Below are 18,028 nucleotides of genomic sequence, written 5' to 3'. Positions count from 1 at the left end.
TATAATAAAAAGGGTATACAGTAACTAGGGGTGAGCGGGTTCGGATTTCTGTAATCCGAACCCCCCCGAGCCCCCCCGATCCGAGTCCGATCCGAATCAGGCTCGACTTTTCCCGCCTGACTCGGATCTGAAATCGAGGCAAAACGTCATCATCCCGCCTTCCGAGTCTCGCGGGTTTTGGATCCTATATAAGGTACCCACGTCGGCGCCATTTTCTCACTCGGCTGTGGACAGTGAAGAGGGAGGGTGGGAGTTAGGGCTGTGTAGTGTAGTGTAGTGTAGTGCTGCTGTTGTCCACTACTTCAAAGTCCATAGGGGCTGGCTGTGTTGTGCTGTGCTGCTGTTGTTAATAGGGGCTGTGTCCACTACTTCAAAGTCCATAGGGGCTGGCTGGACTGTGTTGTGCAGTCAGTTCTCCATAGGGGCTGTGTCCACTCCAAAGTCCTGTGCAGTGTCCCAGTCCTAAAGAGGTGCTGTAGTGTTGTCCAGGGGGTGCTCTGTCCATCAGGGGTGCTCCCCCCAAGTGCTAAAAAAATAATATATTTTCTGTGTTTGTGAATTGTGTGTGCAGTAGCCGCACGTGCATCAACAAAGTAGTGCCAAGCGTGCGCCTGTGTCATAAGTAAAGGGCCGGCTGGCTTGACCGTTAAAGGGTGCTGTAACCCCCGAAAGTACACTCCAGTCCAAACCAAAAAAAAATTATTTTCTGTGTTTGTGAATTGTGTGCGCAGTAGCCGCACGTGCATCAACAAAGTAGTGCCAAGCGTGCGCCTGTGTCATAAGTAAAGGGCCGGCTGGCTTGACCGTTAAGGGTGCTGTAACCCCCGAAAGTACACTCCAGTCCAAACCAAAAAAAAAATTATTTTCTGTGTTTGTGAATTGTGTGCGCAGTAGCCGCACGTGCATCAACAAAGTAGTGCCAAGCGTGCACCTGTGTCATAAGTAAAGGGCCGGCTGGCTTGACCGTTAAGGGTGCTGTAACCCCCGAAAGTACACTCCAGTCCAAACCAAAAAAAAAAATTATTTTCTGTGTTTGTGAATTGTGTGCGCAGTAGCCGCACGTGCATCAACAAAGTAGTGCCAAGCGTGCGCCTGTGTCATAAGTAAAGGGCCGGCTGGCTTGACCGTTAAGGGTGCTGTAACCCCCGAAAGTACACTCCAGTCCAAACCAAAAAAAAAATTATTTTCTGTGTTTGTGAATTGTGTGCGCTGTAGCCGCACATGCATCAACAAAGTAGTGCCAAGCGTGCGCCTGTGTCATAAGTAAAGGGCCGGCTGGCTTGACCGTTAAGGGTGCTGTAACCCCCGAAAGTACACTCCAGTCCAAACCAAAAAAAAAAATATTTTCTGTGTTTGTGAATTGTGTGCGCAGTAGCCGCACGTGCATCAACAAAGTAGTGCCAAGCGTGCGCCTGTGTCATAAGTAAAGGGCCGGCTGGCTTGACCGTTAAAGGGTTCTGTAACCCCCAAAGTACACTCCAAACCAAAAAAATATATATTTTCTGTGTTTGTGACTTGTGTGCACTGTGGCTGCACGTGCATCAACAAAGGAGCAGCGCCAAGCGTGCGCCTGTGTCCCATAAGTAAAGAGCCGGCTGGCTCATTTCTTAAAGGGTGGTGTAACCCACAAAGTGCACTACTCTCCAGCAAAAATAAAAAAATATTTTCTGTGTTTGTGTGCGCTTTAGCCGCACGTATATATATCAATATAACATAAATGGAGGACCAAACTTTCTCTGATAAAAATAAAATAGGGAAAGATCAAGAACCACTTCCTACTAGTGCTGTTGCTGCTGCTGGGAGTTGTTCATCATCCCAGAGAGGAAGTAGGAACATCACTACTTTTACTAAACAATTGACCCTCCAACAGTCCCTAGCGATGAGGATGAAGTACGACAGCAGTCATCCTGAAGCAAAACGTATAACTGAGGCCTTGACTGCTATGTTGGTGTTAGACGTGCGTCCGGTATCCGACATTAGTGCAGTGGGATTTAGACAATTGATGGAGGTAGTGTGTCCTCGGTTCCAAATCCCGTCTAGATTCCACCTGCATCCTCAAAGCAGCAGCGACAAGCGTGCGTCTGTCTGTTAAAGGGTGGTGACACCCTCAAAGTGTGCTACACAAACAATTAAAATATTGTTTTTTTTTTTCTGTCTTTGTGAATTGTGTGGGCTGTAGCCGCACTTGCATCCTCAAAGCAGCAGCGACAAGCGTGCGTCTGTCTGTTAAAGGGTGTTGTAACTCTCAAAGTGCTCCAAAAAATCAAAAAAATTTTTTTAATGTGTTTGTGACTTGTGTGCGATGTAGCCACACTTGCATCCTCAAAGCAGCAGCGACAAGCGTGCGTCTGTCTGTTAAAGGGTGGTGACACCCTCAAAGTGTGCTACACAAACAATAAAAATATTCTTCTTCTTTTTTCTGTCTTTGTGAATTGTGTGGGCTGTAGCCGCACCTGCATCCTTAAAGCAGCAGCGACAAGCGTGCGTCTGTCTGTTAAAGGGTGGTGTAACTCACGAAGTGCTCCAAAAAATAAAAAACTATTTTTTTTATGTGTTTGTGACTTGTGTGCGATGTAGCCGCACTTGCATCCTCAAAGCAGCAGTGACAAGCGTGCATCTGTCTGTTAAAGGGTGGTGACACCCTCAAAGTGTGCTACACAAACAATAAAAATATTCTTCTTTTTTCTGTCTTTGTGAATTGTGTGGGCTGTAGCCGCACCTGCATCCTTAAAGCAGCAGCGACAAGCGTGCGTCTGTCTGTTAAAGGGTGGTGACACCCTCAAAGTGTGCTACACAAACAATTAAAATATTGTTCTTTTTTTTTCGGTCTTTGTGAAATGTGTGGGCTGTAGCCGCACTTGAATCCTCAAAGCAGCAGCGACAAGCGTGCGTCTGTCTGTTAAAGGATTACATCGGTGACAGCATCCAAGTAGGCATGTCAGACAGTCCGTACCTGTACTGGCAGGAAAAAGAAGCAATTTGGAGGTCCCTGTACAAACTGGCTCTATTTTACCTGAGTTGCCCCCCCTCCAGTGTGTACTCCGAAAGAGTGTTTAGTGCAGCCGGGAACCTTGTTAGCGAAAGGCGTAGGAGGTTGCTTCCACAAAATGTGGAGAAGATGATGTTCATAAAATGAATGATCAACTCTTCCAGTGAGACCAGCCTCCAGAACGTACAGAGGGACCTGTGGTTCCAGCAGGGACGAATTAATACTCTGTGAGGATGAGGATGTACATAACACTGAAGAGGGTGAGGAATCTGAGGATGAGGACGACTTCTTGCCTCCGTAGAGCCAGTTTGTGCAGGGACACATTAATTGCCAGCTTGTTTTGTGGGGGCCCAAACGAACCAATCATTTCAGCCACAGTTGTGTGGCAGACCCTGGCGCTGAAATGATTGGTTTGTTAAAGTGTGCATGTCCTGTTTATACAACATAAGGGTGGGTGGGAGGGCCCAAGGACAATTCCATCTTGCACCTCTTTTTTTTCTTTGCATTATGTACAGTTTGGGGCCTAGTTTTTCAATGCCATCCTGTCTGCCACTGCAGTTTCACGCCTAGATGGGTCACGTGTTTGTGCCGCCCACTCGTGTCGCTTAGCATAGTCATCCAGCTACCTCGGTGCAACCTTTTGGACATAAAAACACTATTGTGAGGTGTGAGGTATTCAGAATAGACTGGAAATTAAGGTTATTGAGGTTAATAATAGCATAGGAGCAGAAAAACCTACAAATTCTGTGATTTTAGCTGTTTTTATGCTTTTTTTCAAAAAAATACAGATCCAAAACACAAAACCCAGAACCCAAAACACGGAAGGGTGGTTTTGGCAAAACCAATCCAGATCCAAAACACGAAGAAAGATCCAGATCCAAAACCAAAACACGAAAAGTGGCCGGTGCACACCCCTAACAGTAACCAATTATAAAACAGAACACAAGTAACAATTAGCAACACAATTCTCCATACACAATACAGCCTGAAGGTGAAGGCTGTCATAGAAGTGCTAGAGAAGAAGGCTTTGAGACAGTGGGGAGGAGGACCCTGCTCCTAGGAGCTTACAATCTAGGGGAGACTGACAGATGACATGAGGCATGAGTTTGTAGAGGGGGACCTGAGTGCAGGAAGTAGGCGAGGTAGAAATGGCTGAGGCAGGAGGGACAGAGACTTGGTGACGGTTATGTGGTGGAAGGGTATGCTTTGATGAACAGGTGGGTTTTCAGTGCACGTTTGAAGCTCTGCAAGGTCAGGGAGAGCCTAATCGGGCAAGGGAGCTTATTCCAGTGCACGGGCAAAATCTTGGGCATGAGATGACGTAACCAGGGTGGAGGAGAGGCAAGTCATTGGCAGACCAGAGTGGGCGGGAGGGAGTATGTAAGGAGATGAGGTTTGAGATGTAGGGAGCAGTAGAGTTAGAGAGGGCCTTGTATGTGAAGGTGAGGAATTTGAAGAGGATTCTGTAGGTGAATGGGAGCCAGTGCAGGTTTTGGCAGAGGGGGAACAGCAGAAGTGGAATGGCGGGAGAGGAAGAGAAGTCTAGCTCCAGGGGGCACTACTACTGGAGGTAGTAAGGGGGGGGGGGAAATTTGGAGAGAATTACCACTGGGGGCACTACCAGGCAGGATTACTGCTGGGGGCACTACCAGCTGCTGCCATTTCCCACACTAGGCTTATACTCGAGTCAATAAGTTTTCCCAGTTTTTTGGGGTAAAAGTAGGTACCTCGGCTTATATTCAGGTCGGCTTATACTCGAGTATATACGGTAGCAGCCCATTTACCAAAAGTGAATTTGAGGTAAGTTCCACAAAAACACCAGTGTTCGGCAGTTTACCTCAAATACCAAGTATCCCCCGGATGTATGAAGGAGGGACCGCAGCAGGTATCCCTCCATTGCTGCTGGCAGCCTCCACCCCCATAGGCAGTATCCCAGATAATACATCCAGCAGATCACATTGCATTTTGCAATGCAATCAAGAGCATTATAAATATCCCTATGCAATGACACTACCCCAACCTGATTTCATGTAGAGTAATAGATTCAGGCTTTTAAAGGTAATCAATGTTCTGTGTTTTAGCCTGCAGAATATAGCATTACTATTAAGGGGGAAAAAATAAAATAGTTAATTTTACTGTAGTATTTTCTGTGGGCAAAGATAGTATTTTAGTCTGCATGTTGTGTAATGAATTATTGATGTGACCAGAGCCAAGATAAATGTGTTGGCCTACTACAGTGTTTCGCCGATAATTAGACCTACCCCGAAAATAAGACCTATCCTTAGTTTTGATGGATGGCCCAAAATAAGCCCTACCCCGAAAGTAAGACCTATTCAAATAAAATTTTTATTGGTCCCTGCACTACACTAGCCAGCTCCGCCCCCCGCATGTAGTACCGTATGATACTACAGTAAATGAAAGAGCTGGAGGAGGCTACCCGACCCGCTCGGGCTGCTCCTCCACCAGCTTATGGGTACTGTAGTCAGACTGCTGGAGTCAGCGCACGTGATATCATGGCACGCCTCAAGGTGGACTACGGAGGAGCCGCGGAACTTTGATGAAGAAGCCGCCTCCCGATTCTTCTTATTGTAAAAAGGTAAGGGGGGGGGGGGGGGCACAGGCTGAATTCAACATTAAATTAAATATCCAAATTAAAATAAGCCCTACCCCGAAAATAAGCCCTATGGTGGTTTTTGGACCAAAAGAAAAAAACATAGACAGTGTCTTATTATCGGGGAAACATGGTATGTGCTCCTAGTGTACACTGACCACTAGTATCAATATTCCAAATCAGACTCCCTAGCAGATCACATTAATATTTGGGCCCCTTCTCCCCCCTGATAAGCCTATGGCTACACTATGGGAGGGTCACATCAGTAATTGAGCCATAAATTCCTATACTGCAAGCGTACACAGACAACTTCATATCCTGGAACAGTTACAAGCTACTAACCAAGGGCAGGAGAGAGGTCATTATATTGATAAGAGGCAAGATGACCGTTTAATGTCCCAATCAGAAATTATACAAGTGACCAGACACGTTCCTAAAATAAGACCAAGCTCATTGTGCATCAAATGGGTATTTCAAAATAGGGGAATCAACCATGACTTGTATAGGCTACAAATATAATGGTGCCACAGACCTGTTTGAGTGTATAGACCTCTGAAAAATGCTACTGTACTTAATGTTATTTAAAATGTTCAATTAGACAAGTCACTCTAGCATTATCCTTTAAACATTGTTGATTATAACAAGTAGTTCATATTGAGGCCGGAAGAGAAGACCCCCAACCCATATTACTTCCACAAAAGATTTACTACTATACATGATAGAAAGCTGGAAGATGTGTTGACATCAGACCTGCAGCTGAGCAGGTCAGAGAAAAGACTGCAGTGTCCCTGAAACATCCTACAAGCTGATGGTACCACCTGAAGAGCCAATCATTGTCAAGCATGGTTGACAGTGGGGTCAGAACAACAACTGCATCAGCATATACAGGTATCTGTCTACACTAGTCCATTATAAATCCAGAAGTGATCTGGCCACTTGACCCCAAAAAAAAAAAAAAAAATAGTTCTTCATCAGCATGTTGCTCTAAATAGCCATTAATGAAGGTCAGCCATTTAGGACATTTTTTATTAATTTATTTTTTTAATTAACAGGACATGCAAACATAATTAAGTAACGCTCAGCATTGTGTTACTCTTCAAGCATCATGCAGGTGGTTAGACACCAAGGTGACAGGAGCCATGTTATTGAAGACCTCACATTCTGGATACAGCAGACCATTCCTCCTCTTCCCTCTAGCTGGAGATCAGGTTAGCAGCAACTGCAGTGAGGAACTTGTCACAGGCCACCCGGTCTGCATCAGGGAAGTGCTTGACAATGACCTCTAGGAGGCAGTCACACATCAGCTGGGGAGAAGAAGAGTATTAGCTCCATTTAGTATAAAGCCACCCATGAACTTATTGTGCTACTAAAAAAGAAAATTGTGTAAGAGTCCTATTGTGCAGTCACCTGGGAAGAAGGGTCCATATCAATTGTTGAGCCTCCAAGCATTTTAGTGATGTTCTACCCATTGTGTTTGATGCCAGTTATCAGGGTTTTACACTACTCCCATTGGGCATACCACTTGTTGGTGTGGGGCATGGCATCTTCTGATGCAGCTGCTATGATGGCTATCTAGGGATGCTGTATAGTGGTCATAAGAGTTAAGGTGCATATTCACTAGCAGATGTGGAACGACATTATTACTACATCGTAGTCGTAAAGTTGTTCCCCCATCCCCTATAGTGCCTACACTGAATGATATGTTGTTCAGTGTAGGCACACTCACTCATCCCTGAACATGGTCAATCTGACATTATAGGCAGATTGACCAGCATGTTCAGGGGATGAGTGGTCATTTTCAACATCAGTTATCGCTGGCCGTTTGTCCTACATTTCAATAGGGCTAGAAAATATCAGTTACCCCACGTCCACCAGCTGCCTAAGGGAAGTGCTAGTAGCTATCTTTATAGCCAGATAACAGCACTCAGCCCTCCAATTAGCCAAAAGGAAAAGTCTACAAGCACATTCAACTAGCAGCTAAAGCCCACTATAGTAGGTTAAGATCTTTATATTAGGGCACCAGGTTGACCAACATAGGGAACAGGTGAGATTTATGCAATTGGAGGGAATCACTCTGTATTCATGTTACTTGGAATTATCATAAACTACAGCTGTAGAGGTTGGTTACTCACCTTGATTGTATCTACAGTCAGTTTCAGCTTGTTTGTGTGCATGTCTCGGAGGCTGGACAGGTTCCCTGCAAGGTCTCCCAGGTTCTTCAGGGCTTCTACACAGGCAATAATGATCTTCCCTCCCTGGGTGTGTAGATACTTGGAGCCAGGACTCAGGTCATTGTCACCAAAATGGGACTTGGTCTCAAGGTGGTTCTGGAAGAGTCTGAGGGAAGATCAGTAGTTACATTAAGACAGAATGTAAATCCTTACAGCCCCTGATTTATGGGGAGAGACAGCCTTAAGCTGGCCACACACTAGACCAACTTACATCCAACCTGCCAACTAGTTGATTGGTTGGAATGAAAATCTGGTAAGGTATATTAGCAAAAGAATCAGCAATTTGCTCCCAAATGCCAGAAAATGGACAAAAACTGTTTGAACAAATTGTTTAGATCAAACATTTAACAAACTTGTCTGAACGACCATTTTCATCTGTTTTCTGGTATTTAGGAGCAAGTTGCTGATCAGTTACTCCCATTCCTTACCAGATTTTCATTCCAACCAATCAACAAGTTGGCTGGTTGGATGTAAGTTGGTCTAGTGTGTGGCCAGCTTAAGACTGAGGTGTGAGGTGCTGCACCTCCTATTCTTACATAGAATAATGATACTGTTCTCCAAATGAGAGCTGATCCATTATACTTTATATATGACAGTCACATGGTGCTGTACTAGTCATTCTATGCAGGTTCCCCACCAATATATCACCTCTGATGGGGACTGCAGACACGGAATATATGCAAGCCTCACCACAGCTAAACTGCACAAGAGTATTACAGTACATCAAATGGTAGAATATCCATGTCCTAAATATATTATAAATACATAGAATATACAGATTAGCCATGTGTCATTAGAATGCAGACATCAAGGTAGGGTTGTACAAATGCAACATTTCAATAAACTTTAGTAAATCTACCCCAATTACATTAACCCTAAACTCTGGAAAGTGATAAACTACCAGCCAATCAGCTCCTAATTTCTAGTACATCAACCCCTTAAACTGGATACTAAGAATTAGTAATGCGACAGCCAGAAACCCCATGAGACTTGAATGCAAGTACACCAAGCAATAAACACCCCAAGTGTCAGAATCCCCAGTGTTGCCATCACCAGGAAGGGATTACATAATATCTCCATTCTCTATAGAAAAGACAATAGAGTTGTCTCCTAAAGCCCCATTACAGACAGGATAGTGAGTGGTTATAGGGCAAAAAGTGTCCCAGGATCTTCCATCAGTCCATCTTCCCAGCAGACAGCATCACATACAGTAGCACAGACATTACTTCCCATCACTGAAACATGGCTACATAGTCATTAAGGAAAAAACTGCAGCAGTAACCCATTATCAATTATTCTATTGTTTGCAGTTGCACTAGAAGTCAGAATCATAGGAATAGAAGTGATGTCAGTTACAGATTACAGCTAGAAAAGTGGGGCGTAGCAGAAATCGTGACAGCACTATAGGGTTCTCACCTGTCCATAGCCTCACACTAATTTCTAAGCAATCTTCTCAGAGTCCATGTTCCTGTCTGACAGACCTTTCCTGTTACCTGGTGACCTAGAACCCCTTTATATAAGCACAGATGGGTAATTAGCAGATTATGTGACCATCAGATGTGCTCATGCAGGATATCCCTCTAACCTGTCCTGTTTGAGAACTCCTAGGATTGGAGCCTAAAGCTGGTCACACACACTAGACCAAATTTACATACAACCAGCCAACTAGTTGATTGGTTGGAATGAAAATCTGTTAAGGTATGAAAGCAAATGACAATCAGCAATTTGCTCCCAAACACCAGAAAATGGACAAAAACTGTTTGAACAAATTGTTTAGATCAAACAATTAACAAACTTGTCTGAATGACCATTTTCATCTGGTTTTCTGGCATCTAGGAGCAAATTACTGATCAGTTACTCCCATCGGTTACCAGATTTTCATTCCAACCAGTTATGGTGCATACACGGTCAGATTTTCCTTAAGATCTGAACGAGAAAGATTTAAAAAAAAATCGTTCATATCTGAAAGAAAATATGACATGTTTGAACAATGAGCGTTCCCGATGGTCAGATAACCATATCTGACATCTGATGTGTTTGCAGTCAGTTTTGGACGATTTCAGTCATTTTAATGCTGTCAAAAATCATTTGTAGTTCAAATCGTTCATCTGACCATGTGTATGCTCCATTAGTTGGCTGGTTGGACAGAAAATCTTTAGATGTGTGGCCAGCTTTAGATTAGCAATCAGATCAGGTGTTCCCAACTCCAAAATTCAAGTTTTCTGTGTGTTTGTTTTATTAAGTACAGGTGAGTTCATCTGTTTTACTGGGTCAGTAATTATCCCCCCATTTCCATAGAAACACTGAAAACATGACCGTTAAATGGTACAACTGGAAGATTAAAGCTGGCCACACATCTAAAGATTCTGTCCAACCAGCCAACTAGTTGATTGGTTGGAATGAAAATCTGGTAACATATGGGAGTAAATGATCAGCAATTTGCTCCTAAATGCCAGAAAACAGATAAAAATGGCCGTCAGATAAGTTTGTTAAATGTTTGATCTAAACAATTTGTTCAAACAACAGTTTGTCTATTTTCCGGCGTTAGGGAGCAAATTGCTGATTGTCATTTGCTTTCATACATTACCAGATTTTCATTCCAACCAACTAATTGGCTGGTTGTATGTAGGCTGGTCTAGTGTGTGGCCAGCTTTAGGCTGTGAGATAATCCCTACATTTGAGAGAAACATACAAAGTGCATTGCTCCTGTTTAGAGTCAGTGCGCATTGTGACACTGTCAAATACAACATATCAGTGTATTGTATGTCACAGTATTCCAGTCATCACTACAGCAGCCTGGAGGTAGTAACACCTGCTGCAGGGGATTGATTAATCAGGACACTATGCAGGTGCACGTACCTAGTAGCCCCACTTCTGCCAGCCATGGAGGACCACACTGTGGCTAAGGGGAGGGATGCAGGAGAGACGTCTTATTATACAGCTCCCTCCCTCTGACATTCTGTACAGTATATAAGATACAGGATTTTTCCAGTTCAAAATGGGATATTCCATACACAGCACTGAGGATTTGCAAGAAACACCCAGAAGAGACAGGTTAGTGCCACAAGATAAATGTAGGAGCTGGTGATGGGTTATACCGCAAGCTCTGGGAGCAATATGTCCTTATTCTCTGGGTGACAGATTTCTGTCTCTGGGTCCACAAAGAAACTTGTAGGACCCATCATGTAACCAGATAAAGATCAATTTATATAATACATTGTGCACAGCTGTAAGAAAACCAGAGTCCCTGATGTTACTACCACACTGAGGTAACATTAGAATAACAGGAATTAAACAAAATTAACAGATTCTACCTGGAAAAAGAGGGACTGTGTTTAAAAACCAGGACATAGAACCCTGTAGATAACTCACCTGTCCATAACCTCACACCCCAACTCCTCAGATGTAAGGGCAACCTTCTCAAACAGAGAATCCATAGCAGCCTTCTCACTGTCTGACAGAACCATCCTGTTACCTGGTGACCTCTCTTCCTTAGCTCAGTGCCCACAGAGTACAGAGCTCAGCCTGCACTAATAACCAGGGCTCTAGGAGCACCTTTATATAGGCACACATGGGTCATTAGGGGACCATGTGACTGACACACCTGTGCTCATGCAGGATCTCCCTAATACCTGGCCTGTCTGAGGATCCTAGGACTGGAGCCTGAGACTAGTGATTACATCAGGGGATAACAACTCCAATCCTCAAATGCTATAAACAGGTCATGTTTTCAGGATTTCTTTAATGATGAACAGGGGAGTTAATCTATTATACTGAGTCATTAATTATCTCACCTGTAAGCATGCCCTGATGGTGGTGCCTGATGATGTCACACTTATACCCCTTTTCCACCTAAATTCCGGGTCTGACCCGGAGTTGGAACAAAGTTCCTATCCGGATCAGACCCAGAATTTTGCCGGCGCCGACTCGGGATATTCCCGAGTCAGCGCCGCTCACACTGCAGTCAGGTCTGCATAGACCCGGCTTTTGCGGAGTGAAAGTGGTCGCTTGGAGATGACGTCATCTCCAAGCGCCACAGAAGCTGGACCAATCGGCCGGCTAGCAGCGCAGTCCAGGTCACCGTGACCCGGAGTGCGCTGTTCTCACAGCAGGGTTTCACGGGCTACGCCCATGTTAAACCCTGCTTAGTTACCTGGGTTGGATTGCCGGGTCACTCGACCCGGCGATCCAACCCTCTCCCCTTTTACACCAGGGAGCTGCCCGGGTTAACCCTTCAAAAACCCGGGTTTTAGCTCCGGTGTAAAAGGGGTATTATTGTGCCTGTGGATGATTTATTGCATACTTAACTGGCGTGGTTATATGTGATGTGACCAAAGCTAAAATTGTATCACCTGGCAGGGACCCATCACATGTGACCACACCAGCCCACTCGGTCCTCGACTTTAGCAGAAGAGATCCGTTGTACACAACGGCAGAACCCCCCTGTAGTGATGTGGTGGGCTGTGGCTGTCGACATCACTTCCAGAATCACCTCCCAGGATGCCATGCAAACTGTGCTCTGTAGCACATGTGCAAAAATGAAAAGTGCAACCTACTACCACTAGGGGGGTGGGGGTTGTTATTGCTGGGGATCTTTTGGCACTGGGAGGGGGCTATTACTGATGGAGGTGGGAAATAGAAACTGCAGTTTCTACATTATTTTCTGAAAAAAATGCTTGATAAATAACCCCCTAAACCTGGATGGTATGATTTACGCAAAGCCGATATTTTCGCAGATCGAGCTACTGTTTGTAAATGTGCATGTGCGAAAGCCACACTGCGATTACTCTTGTACATTAGAATCATTCGCAAAGTGAGAGAGAGGTAGTCAGTGCTTGGGGGTGGTAAAGGGGGATGATTAGGAAAAAGCCAGCGTGTTGGACCAGTTAAACACCGTTTCATGGGCGTGCATAAATTAGCCATTGCGAACTCCTTCGCAGCATGAGACCTCTCTGCGTGTCAGGAGAGCTCTCTGCAGTGTGTGCGGTTGGTCAGACATGATGTACACACGGCCTGACTGCCCGATGTGCGTCGATGGTACCAATGTTTATGCTGTTGCGCGTTGTCAGACGGATATTAGCATATTTTAGCAACTGATATTAGCGTAAATCTCTGTATCGGGCGCATTATTCCTAGCTAAGTTTAGCGCTGTTGGTGAGTGCGGTGACTTTGGAGAGTGTCCAATGGTATCTTATTATTGTGGGGGCTCATTGTGATTTGGCTCTGGGAGGTAGTGCAGAGGTCACCCTTTAATGTGTTTAAGCCAGGGATGCCTATAGCTATATATCTGATAGTGCTCACCTTAATAAAGAGGGTTTGTTTTTGTTTATAGAAGATTTATTTCAAGGGGGTGTGAGGGGTGACGGTTTAGTAGTGTGGTTGCGGCTTCAGCTTGTTGAACCTTGTTTGGTGGAGAGAACACTAACAGTTGATGTCTTGGTATAATGTAGTGAAATCAGTACGTAATGGCCGGCGGTTCTAATCCCGACAGCAGCAGCCCAGTAGGGGTGAAGTTCCCGATCGTTAATTTTGGTAAGTATCGCTAACCTTACTCTCTACCCTAACCCTAACCTCCCCCCCAAGTACCTAACCATAACCCCCCTCTAAGTGCCTAACCCTAAGTCCCCCTTGGAGCCCTAAAACCTAACCCTCCCCCCCTGCAGCTGTCCGCGCCCAGCACCCGGCTTACTTTCATTAGGTATGCCGGGCGTCGGGCTCCCGGCGTAGGTCTAATGACAGGCGGTGGGATTTCGACCATTAGTACCTTGCTGGGATTAGACAGTCGGGAAACCGGTGGTTGGCATTTTGATGGTCGGCTTCCTGACTGCATCCCAATATAGTATAGGTGCTCTTCCCACCAATGCACGGGTTCGGCTGATTCTACCCTACTGGGGTCAGTGGCACCAGTGTACCTGCTGGGCCTCCTATGTGTGTCATTGGGGGGGAGCTGGACACCATGAGTGCTGTGTGATGTGTTGGTAGTTGGGCTCCCATCTAGGCCTGATGAGTAGATCTGGCAGACGGTGATACTGTGAGTGGGGCTGTTCTTTCCTCTCCATCATACTTTCTATTTCTTTTATATTAATTTGGATAAAATAAATAAATCTGACCCCTTTTCTCCTCCATATTACATGTCTCAGTGTCATTAGTGTGAGATTATGGCCCTGATTCAGAGCCACTCTCTGCTGGCGGCCGCTCGCAGGGCTTGTGGTCGTATTTTGTTTTTTTGGTCTCCGACCGCTCGCGACCATCGGCATTGCGACGAGACCCTGGGGCAGGGTCTAGCTGCCGCAAGGCCGAGTGGACTTCTGCTCTAATAGAGCGGGAAGTCCACTACTGACATAACAAGTGATGTCAGTTGGACCGCCCAACAAACGCCTGGTGTTCCTAAGGGAACGACTGTGTTTGTGCAGCCACTCCCCCTAACCACCCACAAAATGGGATGAGCTGTCACTCACCATCGACAGCCGCCCCGTTTTGTTGTGAGCCCCATAGCGACTGACCTTCTGGGCCCCTCCCCCCCTCTCCCAGTTCCACCTCTTTGGCGGTAAAGGTCCAAAGTGCACATGACTGTGAACAGCCGGGATTGCGCATGTTAATTTTCTAAGCATGCACATAATAAAGTCACATAACCTACAGTGTACTAAACAGGTACATTCAACACTGCATCAGCAACATAGTTCATACTGAATATTAGATTGTACATGAAGGTATTATCCATTCAATATTCAATGCAACTTCTGTAATAATACTATTCTACATGATGTGTGAGCTGCCCTAGAATGTGCCTGACTATAGTGTGGGCTGAATATACCTCAAATGTTTATAAATACCTCAGGTCACCTTTCAAAGAGGGGAAGAGGACGGACACTGCTATCTGCCTGGACCGTCGCATAACATCAGAGCCCCATCGCTGGCAGCGTTAGCCTGCTAGCAGCGGACCTCGCCGAGAACGAGGACTTCGCAGGACCTCACCGGATTGGTAAGTATTGTTAAATACTAGTGCATTTTTTGTTTGTATCACAGTGATACTAAACAAAAAAATTGCACTGGTGTTAAATATTGTTGATAAATGGCGGCCACAGTGAGTACCCCAATTCATCATTTCATTAAATGTATTGTCGAAGCTGGTTTAGTGGCTGAGACAGAATCAGTGTAAAATTAGCTTGGAGCGACGCCATCTTGTGAATGGCAACCAGACTCCATCTTAAAAATAAGAATCTGCACGACGCCATTTTGCGAATGGCCGTCCAGCGCCATTTTAGAGAAACTCACATTTAAGTACATACAGCGATGCTATTATTAGCATCATGCGACCTCATATTATTAGCATTATGCGAACGCATATCTCCCCATATTCCATATGCACATTAGCGAATGGATAATATCCTGCATGCGAACGCTGTTTATTAGCTGCATTCGTACACATCTGCCCCAAGTTAAAAGTCCTCACTACATAAATCTAACTAGCATCTTTTCCCAAACCCCTAATACTTGCACACTGCAGACTCAAGTAAAAGGTTCCATAGCTTCAAAGTGTAATATTCAAGGTTTATTCAGTTATTACTAATGTTGTGAAATAAAGATTACTTGATATGTAAGGTTTAGTACATGATAAGCCAACCATGTTTGGTAGCGTACTGATCTACTCTGTCTCAACAGCTTTCCGGTGTCATCGGTGAGAAGATTGCAACATGCATTCTCAACTTATGGACTGTAGAGAGTTAAAACACCAAAATGTACTTTGTAATGTTAGCAGCTTAGATTTGCATGCAGCGGGAAAAAGGAGATAAAAGGCTCTCGGAGGCTGATCTGTGTGCATTTGAATTGACCTGTTAAATGTCCTGTAACAGATGCACCCGCACTGGGAACCAATGGAACCATGCTAAACTTTTCTATTGTATTGCTTATCCCTGTAAGGGTATAAAGATGCTTACCAACTCCAATCTGGAGTCTCCTTGCTGATGCTGATGATGGAGGTTTCTTGTTGATGCCGGTAACTAGTCCCAGTGCGCGTGCGTATGTATAACTGTACCTTGGGTCTATATAATTTCTTTGCGCTAAATTGTCTTTAGATCACAGTGTGTAACCTACTGTTTTTATGTTGAATAATAACCTTTGTGCGTTGGAAACACATTTCTCAAAGTCTGAAGGCATTTATTTACTGTATGACTGCGTACACAAATAGCGTCAATTCTAGGAGGTACAGGCAGGATTTAGAAGGTATAGGCAGGAGCGTATAGAGGTTTAAATCCAGTACCCTTAGTATGGTCACATTATCCCAACCGAGGATACAGAGGGGGGGGGGAGTGGCTACTACTTATCTGGGCCCATTTTAAGGGCCCATCAGGGAACCAGGTCAGCGATCACCCCCACTGCTCTGCCCATTACCACTGGCCACATCTGTATAGCAGCATAGTCGCAGCAGCACATCAGGCAGTAAGGGAGCGGAGAGTGCTTCTGCAGTTGTCTCCTCTCACTGCCCAATGTGCCGCTGCGGCTGTATTGTTATACAAGCAGAGCAGTGTCCCCCTGTAGCCGCTCTCCCTTTGCAGAGCATGTGACACCACTTTGGGCCACTGCGCACAGCTGTTAATTCAGTTTTTTTGGGAGAGAGGGTGTGGCCACATCTCCAGGAATTAGCCACGCCCCCACACCAGTACCTGGGCCCACCAGAGCTCGACGGCCCTGATTCCAACTGAAGTGCTGCACATCAGATGGGATGATGTACAAAGTGGTGCAATAACATTAATCCTGTACCGATATATTGTGTCATCCTATGTTATATTGTGCACACAGACACATATCGTATCAGGCCAGTGCAGGATCGTTGGGTCATTCCAGTGTGTAGTCAAATATAGACTAAGGGCCTGATTCATTACGGATCGCAACTGCGATTACACACGCAGTTTAACTGCGATAGTATGCTAATCCATTGCACTCGTAATGCCGCCACTGCTCTACATAAGGACGCCCACTTTACATGAAACACATCCGTAATGTTTAGCAAGACTGCAAAAAAATCGGTACAATCGAGCACCATCGTAGCCTCACGCACACTTGCACAAGGTCAGACCCTGCTCAGAAATTGCTAACTTCAGTGCACGCTATGAGGCCTCAGGCAATGGCCTTCAAACACACTGGTACGTCTGCGTTTTCCCAAGCCCCCCCCATCACCACCCACAAACTGCACTATCAATCACTGCGATAGGTCTGTGTAGCCGCGGCGATCGCAGTGGCCGGTTCGGGCGCATGCAGTATGCAACAATCGGCTGATTGAATGCGAATTAGCTACTGCGTTCCTTGCTGAATCAGGCCCTAAGACCAAACTTTGCTTTCCTGCCCTATGCTCTATAATCAGACTTTTGAGAAGTACGTTAGTTTGTGAAACAATGTAGCTGCAAGGACAGTAACCTTTAGGATGTAAAATATTGGCCAACCCTGCAATCTGTGATGGAACAAAAGGACCATTGTATAGTGTGTACCCCATTGTTTGATGAATTGTGTGGTCGCCTTTTCCCATCTGATGTGCTGCCACGTCAGCTTGGATGATGCAGCCTGTGATGTGATGCAGTAACATTAATCCTGTAACCATATAATCATACAATGAATCATGCAGTGTGTACGCAGTCACTATACCGGTATATTGTGACATCATATCAGACGGTCAATAGATTGTCAGGTCGTTACAGTGTGTACCCAGCTAGAGACCTCACATCAATTCACACCCCTATTCACTACAATCAGACGTTTAGGGGTCCCACAGTTACTGCTGCAAAGACATTAACCCTTTGTGCTGCAGATCAGCTGATCGTGATTAGGGCTGGAGGAATATAACCATCTCCACAAATATCCATGGAACCATATGAATTAGCTGCTGCAGATGTTTGAAATCTGCTCAATCCCAAAACATTACTCAAAAGGAATCTGTGACATTGGCTCAGAGATGAGAATTTACCATGTGTCGCCACTGTACCGATACATTCCCAATTCACCAATCTCACGCTGCTTATGGAGTAGTGTATGGGGCTTTGTCGTAATGATTGTGGAAATACTGTGTAGCAGGGCCGTATATATAATGGGTGCAGGGTGTGCGGGGTCCAGGGGGCCCTGCACCCATAATATTACTTAACCATTCCAGAGTCCCACATCGGCGTTGGGGACCGGTGCTGTAAAACTGGAAAATGGCCACGGCAG

General features: G+C 45.2%; 1 protein-coding gene across 1 annotated transcript; it reads right to left on the bottom strand.

Annotated features, from left to right (window-relative positions):
* Window positions 1-6,612: 6,612 nt before the first annotated feature.
* On the bottom strand, window positions 6,613-11,365 carry LOC148532346 (hemoglobin heart muscle subunit alpha-type-like). Its single transcript, XM_088467981.1, has 3 exons — window positions 11,204-11,365; window positions 7,733-7,937; window positions 6,613-6,904 (listed from the first exon to the last, which is right to left on the bottom strand). The coding sequence occupies exons 1-3, from the start codon at window positions 11,296-11,298 to the stop codon at window positions 6,794-6,796; spliced, it is 411 nt and encodes a 136-aa protein (XP_088324107.1). The 5' UTR covers window positions 11,299-11,365; the 3' UTR covers window positions 6,613-6,793.
* Between the last annotated feature and the right edge of the window lie 6,663 nt (window positions 11,366-18,028).

The sequence above is a fragment of the Taudactylus pleione genome, unplaced genomic scaffold (assembly GCF_031769625.1).
Source record: "Taudactylus pleione unplaced genomic scaffold, aTauple2 ptg000079l, whole genome shotgun sequence".
NCBI classification, from domain to species: Eukaryota; Metazoa; Chordata; class Amphibia; order Anura; family Myobatrachidae; genus Taudactylus; species Taudactylus pleione.
This window is presented reverse-complemented; position numbering and strand designations above follow the sequence as displayed.